We start from the raw sequence: 8,110 nt of genomic DNA on the forward strand, positions 1-8,110 counted from the left end.
ATAGTTCTCCTCCATCTACACTCCATACTTATTCTATATCTTGCATATAATCTGTATACTATACTAAACTATACTAATCTGAGAAGTACTTGATGTATGTATTTCAAATTTCAGCTTAAAATGATCTTATGTAAAAGATCGCTTTGACTACCAGTATAAAAGTGCTTTTTTAATTTTATAATGCTAACGTTATTGTTTATTGATTGTTCTGACTGTGTTTTAAATAAATAACATTAAAAAAGTTTTCTTATTTTAAATAATACAAAACTTACTTCAATTGTTTATTTATGAGTTACGATTATAATAAAACTTAAGTTTACTACATTATTAATTAAGTGACAATGTTATATTAAAATGTGGCATTACTGACAAACGGAAGATATAGCTCGAATTAAAACTTCCTCATATTTGAAGTTATAAAAATCTACAGGGAAGCACTCATGCTGCATTCTTTATTTACCCCAAGAGATTAAAACTTGTGCGTATTTTTTAAAATCCTCTTATGCTGTCAGAGGTTTATAGAGGACTTTATCTTTTCATCAATTTCGATTGGGTAGCGTCATACATGTTAACAGGTGTTAACCTATCAACACCTTTTAAAAGATGAAACTTAGGAACTGGGTTCTAATCTTAGATCCACATACATCAGTCCAGGTTAAGTTTGTCAAAAATCATGCTTCCTTCTCTTTCTTATACGACGAACGAGAGCGACAACATATCCACGTTAAAATAAAACCTAGACTGATGTTAATCTTTTAGTAACTGATATATTTTATAAGTCTTAGAGACAATTCTGAGATGTAAATAAGTCATACCAAAAATATAGAATTTAGTTAAAATAGAAATATCATGAGAAGTCACATTATTTTTAATATGGCCGAAAATTAATCTATGGCCGAATAAAGTTAAGCGCAACAAAATCTGAAGCAAAAGTAGGTAACAAAGAAACAAAAGAAATAAAATAAAAAATAATATAATTCAACTTTAGCTCACAAAATATATACATTTCCTCTTAAATTTACACAAACATAATTTAGATTGAAACACCATAGACAATTATAGACTAAAGCGGCAAACCTGCCATTTTTAATTCTACCCTCAAGTTGGCGGTTTTTTGTGATTTGTTTATAAGTACCCTTCTTGGGAAAATTGTACTCGGGGTAGATGTATCACAAATTATATAAAAGTGGAAAAGAATTAACATTACTAGCCAGCCAATATATTAATTTATCATATTATTAAAATTATGTAATGTTGATTCTGGGACATTCTTTTATATAACATTGCAAATATAAACTAATACAACCTTACTGTACAGAAAATAAACCGTCAAAGTTTCGAATCACCTTAAGCATATTTTATTTCCATTAATGAACATAATTTTGTAAAATTTATATATATCTAGTGGAATCTTAATGAAAACATTTAAACAATTGAGCTATGTTGTCCGTCTTTACCTGACATATTGGTAAAGTCACTTGACAGAAAAGGATGAGACTATAGCTTCAATAGTTTATTTTTATTAATACATAATTATTCTGGTTGGCATACATTATATACAAATAATAATGGCTATAAAATAAGCACATTGCAAAAAATAAAGTTTCACTGAAAAGTGAAAAATGTACTCAATAAAGTAAAAATATGTTGATACATAATATTGTATACAATGAAAACGCCATAAAATGCTTTTCCGTCGATATTTAATGGTAACAAGTGGCTTTTAAGTACCTGCTAAGAAGTTACGAGAAAAATAGTTGTCTTGTAACATAAAAAAAAAAAACTAAAAATTTTGTTGAGTAACAAATGCGTTCTTTTTACAAAAAAAAAAAAAAAACTTATTCAAAAATGGAATAAGAAGTGACAGCGAAAACTTACAGACAGATCTATTTTGTCATAGATAAAAAACTTTTCATGCACCAATGGAAGAATAAATGCGGAGGTACCTTAACCAATAGGGCACACATAGCCTTCAGCCCTTAGACAAAAAAACTATATAAAAACGATAACGTAGTTTGAAAAAACTTTTTTTACGAGCTTTCTTCGTCATTGGACAAAAACAGAGAAGTCACAAGTATACATTACCAGCATCCGAATTTAAACATTTCAACTTCGTTATCGTTTCGACATACGTCTTAGCCTCTGGTCCCCCAGAAAAAACGTTTTTGTACCTAATAGAGTGTGCTAGAAACATTTGTGCTTGAACCCTGTAATTGAAGTCTCTAATCAGCCTTTACAGTTTTGCTGCCTTCAGTGGGGGTTGCCTCTTTCTCGACCGGCTGATCTTCGTAGCTGCGGAAAAGAGTCGGAATTAGTACATAATATTTAATCAGATTAGAAAGGTTGATGATACAATATAATATAGGACGAGTTTGTGTACCATGAACAGGAAATTTATTCATTCAGATAGCGGACCAACGTCATTTGGTTAGATTATGTCAATAACATTTTAAGGCAAGACCACACTCAACTCTCAAGCTTATACTACACGTTCCATAGAACTGATGTTTGTAATAATTCATATTCACGTTTATAAAACGTTAGTTCTATGGAACCGGGAACGTGAATGTCGCATCGCTGCCGCGTAGTGTGGCGTAGTGCAGTCTCGCGTTTAGTCGCTGTCAGTAGGCTCGACATAACACGACAAAATAAGGTGGGTTTGCCATCTTCTTATGAATCAAGTTATCTGAGAGTACACATATGAAATAGGGCCGGGACACAAAACACGATACGACGTCGTGTCGTACCACGACGCGGCGTCGTTTCACAATGCGACGTCGTGTCATGGGAATCTACGACGAGCATCTTAAAAAACTACGACACGACATCGTAACGTGCCACGGTACACGGCACGGTGTCGCGTCGTAGAAACTCATGATGCGCCTTCTTTGAATTTTGAACAACTGTTCCCACGACGCAACGTCGCATCATGAAACGACGTCGCGTCGTGGTACGACACGACGTCGTATCGTGTTTTTGTGTCCCTGCCCTTACTTATTTCAATATTTCAATTTTTAATACAAAGATTTACAAATAAATTAAAAAATGAAACTTACTTGAACAGCGCATTGATATCTCCTCTCAGCAGAGCCAGGGTCAACGGGGTACCCAGGCAAGCGGGCACCAAATACAACAGCGCTGGCTGGGCATGCTTGAAGACGTGCATCACCAGAATGGTGGCCAGCAGCCCCAGGATGTATGCGGAGAAGGTGGCCCTGAAGTAGAACTCGGAGCCTCGCTTCAGGCTCTTGTCGAACCTTAGCAGGAGAGCGATGAAGATACCGGGGACAACAATATCACCGAGCCCGAGCATGGCGAAGTTGCTCGCGTTTAGGCCGTTAACAAGCAGATCCTGGGGGAACACCACTGTGGACAAAATTGTTCTCTATATAATATTATCTTATATATAAAATTCTCGTGTCACAATGTTAGGCCGCGTACTCCTCCGAAACCGATATTCAGTGGGTCTGAGAATCGGCTACTGGGTACTTTTTATATTAATAAGTGCATTTATTGAATAAATAATAGTAAATTATTACAACTCGAGACTGACGACGACCATTGTTTGTGCGACGGGATAGCGATGGACGTTGCCATGGTGATATACTTATTTAGTCACTTCAATAAAATAATACGGGTAATAATACGAAATACTTTATATGGCAAAGAAACGTTTGCCGGGACAGCTAGTGTACTTTATATGGCCAAGAAACGTTTGCCGGGACAGCTAGTGTACTTATGTAATAATGAGGTTTTGGCTTAGCTACTGCCATTGCGTTGTACTGGACGTGATAATAAAAGACTTTATGGGCCCGTACCATGCTGACCCATAGGCCATAGGCCATGACGTATGAACACAGACAATCACAGACAAAAGTCTAGAGGTACTATATACGTTCTGAAAGTGCATTGCAAAGACAGCTTAGCAATCGCGGCAATTGTAAATACATATCTATCTTAGCCTAACGTAGCAACATTACGCGTCAATTCATTTTACTACTACGGGACTGTATTACCACATATCGTCCAATCGACTTACGTTTAATAGGCGCTTCGAAGGACTTGGCTACGGTCACCATGACGTTGGTACCGAACACCCAGAATATATCGTAGAGGAACAGTCCGCAGAGCAGGATGCACCCGGTGACCACGTTGTTCAGGTGGAGGAGCTCAACACCGTTGATGGCGAACGCGATACCGAACAGGTTGTTGGCGATCCAGTGCTGAAAGGATGTTGTTTAGTTAGATTAAAAACTTAAGCGCGCCAATTGAGTGTTATGCTTGCTTCTCACGGCGCGTAATATGACGAGCCGCGCCGCGCCGAGCCGATTTGTACCGCGAGCGTGCACGGGCCAGAAGGCGAGTCGTTCTCACACTTAGCACGCTCGAGCCACGCCTTTGAAGTTACCGACTTCAATCGGATCCGGACGTGCCTGCTCGCGCCACCTCAAGCCACTACCTTCACATGGCGCGGCGCGACTCGACGTGATATTACGCGCCGTGAGAAGCCAGATTTAGGTTAGCTTTGATTGCTACATGCACTGCGAGATAACAAGCAATTATTACAACCTCTGTGGCTCAATTGTTTGAGTGTGTGGCAGCTCAAGCCGGGGGTCGCGGGTTCGAATCCCGCCGACGGAACAAAAAGTTTTCAATGTTCCCAGCGGGGCTAAAATGGTCACATTTAGCAATTCCTCTCAATCAATTCAGCAAATGAATTGTCAAAACTGTCAAACTGACAAATGTCAAATCAGTACAAAAATACAGAAATGAATTGCAAGCAGTGTTGCAGTTTGCGATTTCAGAAAAATGAATCATATTATGATTCATATCATGATTCTTCAAAGCGACCATTTTAGCCCCGCTGGTTTGGATGTGTATTATATATTTGTATGATATAATAAAAATCTTAAATATATGTATAGTATAAAAGTATTTATTATATATTTCCGTTGTCTGGTACCTGTAACACAAGTCCTTCAGGTACTTAGCACGGGGCCAGACTGACGTGGTGTGAAGCGTCCATAGATATTACTATTATCTATAATAGTATGTAACGATTTATTGAAATAGCAGCGTAGTCGCGCCATCTTTTATATGCTGATCTCGCGGTGTAGTCGCTAAACCGCGCGTTAATCCAACCTTAGCTTTACAACAATTTTAGTCTTATAATTTTGTCTCAGTAATCTTATATTTCTATGGTATTTTCACAGTATTATACCCATAAAATTCTAAAAATTCAAAGATCATGGTGAAATTATCTATACAATAATTCTCTTCTTTGTATTATCTTACAGACACAATAATATATTGATGAAGAATATTTTAAAAGCAAATGGATATTTTATTCTAATATGGCACAAATTCTCACTACAGTATTCCAAGGCTTTAAATGAATGTGTCAATAGGCGCTGCTGGTAAAGGAGAACTGTCAAAAAGGATGTTTTGTATGATAGAAGCATTAGTTCCTTTTCTCGCCACATTCATAAACAGCCTTGTCGAACTGTATCTATCTTTTAAGCAATAACAGCAGTGTCATAAGATTTTTTTTGAAAACTTAATTACCTTTTTCAACAAATACCAGGCGCCCATGATCAAGGAAATTATCAAACAGATGACATCATACGACGTAAACTTGTAATTGACAATGTCACTGGAACCATCTCTCTCACCGCGGGTGAAGAGAATGTGGTATGGCGTGTTCGGTATTGAGGCTGGCACCACCAACGAGATGATGGGACTGCAAAGAATTTTTTCTACTTAGACACTTATTTTTTTCTTGATGCCTGCAACTGCGTTGTGCAGAAATTCGTTTGTCGTGCGGGAGCCGTACATTATTCGGGAATAAAAAGTATCCTATGTCCATATATATCAAATTTCATCATAATTGGTCCAGCCGTTTTAGAGGTAACAGACAGACAGATACACTTTCGCATAATATATATTATATATTTTTTATTCCATTACTAAGATATGGCAACGAAAAAAAATTGCTTTAAATAACAATTAATTTATAATGTAAGCTGTAATTATTAATTAAAAAACTCTTAATTACTTCAATGAGTAAAATGTTTAAAATAAAAATAGTCTTTGGCTAGTTGAATATAAACATTTTTTTTGTTTGAATTTGTAAAACCTAAAAGTTTAAATTTGTTGTAAATTAACTTCTCAGTGTTAATGAGTCTATAACTATTTATTAATAAACAAGCATATCAATATTTTTAAACAATTAAATTATTTTTTCTTTATTAATTTTTAAAAATTAAACCTAAAGAATAATTTATTACTAACCTCAATAGATGGCTCAAAGCGAGTACACCCAGAAAGAAGAAGTAGCCCGTCAACAAAAGATTGATGTACTCTTTGGAGAAGAATTGGAAGAAGAGGTAAAGACCAAATAGAGCACCGGACGCAAACACTGGAAACATCAGAGCATCCTTATTGGACATAGTCTCCGGTTTTTCACCAGCATCCTGAAAAAATGAAAAATTTGAGTAATCATCATCAATATTGGGAATTATTTTTCACCAAAATAACTACAACTGCATAATTCTTGCTTTAATTTTTTTTAAATAGTTAAAAATTTAAAAAGTTCTAATGCCTGTTACCCATCAAGCCCTAAGCGGCCCTCTGCGGCTGCATATCAATATTTATTATTGGCCGAATATCTATTGTGTCTAGGATTTCCACGATCAAGGTATTAATCCTTCGATCGCAGTTTCTTGGAAATCTATTGTTATTCTATTCTTGTCGCGGTATAGGTTAAGACACTTTCAATTATTATTATTTTAACTTGTTATTACATGTTGTACTTAATGTTTCATTATTATTTTTGACTTTGGACAACCTTGATTTAGTAATCTTTATTACCGTTATTTGCATAATAACTAATATTATTATAAAAATTTTTGTAACATATATATAACAGTTATTTTACTATTTGGGAAGTTCATCATATTGCAATGTAAAGGACACTAAGATAGAGAAGTAAATGCCATATAATATTAAGTTGTTTAATTAAAAACTAGAGATAGTACAAGTTTATATGGCCTTTTGTGCCCATATTCATGTATTTGAAGCCGTCTAGGAACTGTAGCTGACTAATCATGACCACAGTAGGAATGAAAAATAAAAAAAAACAGACTTAAGGAATAATGCAAGTTTTTCCTTCTATTGTTCCGTACTTTGCTGATGTCTCTTACTTTGCTGACCCCCTCGAATATGTGACTTTGAAGGACAGATAACATAAAGTAAGAGATAATAATAACATACACATCTAACCTATTGCTTTCTTCTAGACACATTAATCTGGTAAGCATATTGTTATTTATGTAACAACAAGTAGCTAGTACAAGCACATAACAGTACCCATGTTTATTGTTTATTTATGTTCGGTTTACATATTTAAATGGTAAAGCAGAGTGATTTGATACGGAATAAATTAATTATTTGCGAATGTAGTATTGCCACGATGACATTTCCCTTCGGCCAACAAGGGTGATGAAATTGAATAAATTGATGAAAATAACAATAAGGACTCACCTTCTGCTCCTTCAGATACTTCACGGACCGAAATGATCCAAAGAATATGGGTAAAACAGCCATTATAACTAAACTTAAGTATGCAATCGCAACACCTTCGATACTTGTCGGGGGTTTCGCTGTACAGTTTTGTACCGCCTCTACCACACTTTCCTCCACCGATATAGGAAGTTCGGTCACCGATTCAGCCATTTCTATGTATAATTTTATTTATTTTTATTTCTAAAACAATCTGCGACTCCACTGAAATGGCCCACTCTTCCACACAAAAATGACAAGCGTACAACTGTACAGTTGTCAAATTTCATAGACAATAAATTTGTACACGTAGCCTTTGTCTGTGGTAATTTTACAAGATTCCGTTCTTTCTTTTCTTTTACTATCCATTCTACTTTCGAGGATAAATCAAACATTTTTTTCACTTTTAAGTTTTATTATTTTAATCAGTTATTTGTGTTACAGAATCAGAAATAGGTACTACTTTAATTTAAGTAATTCGACTTAAAAATCGATTTTGAGGGCACATCACTAATGTCAGAAGAGAAAGTTGATCTGTCAAAATATGTCA

General features: G+C 35.4%; 1 protein-coding gene across 1 annotated transcript; it reads right to left on the reverse strand.

Moving 5' to 3' along the window:
* Nucleotides 1–957: 957 nt before the first annotated feature.
* LOC121737477 (minor histocompatibility antigen H13) lies at nucleotides 958–7,825 on the reverse strand. The gene is made up of 6 exons (XM_042129159.1): nucleotides 7,543–7,825; nucleotides 6,292–6,473; nucleotides 5,566–5,740; nucleotides 4,040–4,223; nucleotides 3,057–3,366; nucleotides 958–2,292 (listed from the first exon to the last, which is right to left on the reverse strand). The coding sequence occupies exons 1-6, from the start codon at nucleotides 7,732–7,734 to the stop codon at nucleotides 2,223–2,225; spliced, it is 1,113 nt and encodes a 370-aa protein (XP_041985093.1). The 5' UTR covers nucleotides 7,735–7,825; the 3' UTR covers nucleotides 958–2,222.
* Between the last annotated feature and the right edge of the window lie 285 nt (nucleotides 7,826–8,110).

The sequence above is a fragment of the Aricia agestis genome, chromosome 20 (assembly GCF_905147365.1).
Source record: "Aricia agestis chromosome 20, ilAriAges1.1, whole genome shotgun sequence".
Lineage (NCBI taxonomy): Eukaryota > Metazoa > Arthropoda > Insecta > Lepidoptera > Lycaenidae > Aricia > Aricia agestis.

Excerpts from the sequence above, each read along its gene's own strand:
- LOC121737477 (XM_042129159.1), bottom strand. The coding sequence starts at position 7,734 with ATGGCTGAATCGGTGACCGAACTTCCTATATCGGTGGAGGAAAGTGTG. Across the intron at positions 6,474-7,542 it reads AGTATCTGAAGGAGCAGAAG|GATGCTGGTGAAAAACCGGA; the intron begins GTGAGTCCTTAT and ends TCATTTTTTCAG. Across the intron at positions 2,293-3,056 it reads GATATCAATGCGCTGTTCAA|CTACGAAGATCAGCCGGTCG; the intron begins GTAAGTTTCATT and ends TCTTTTCCGCAG.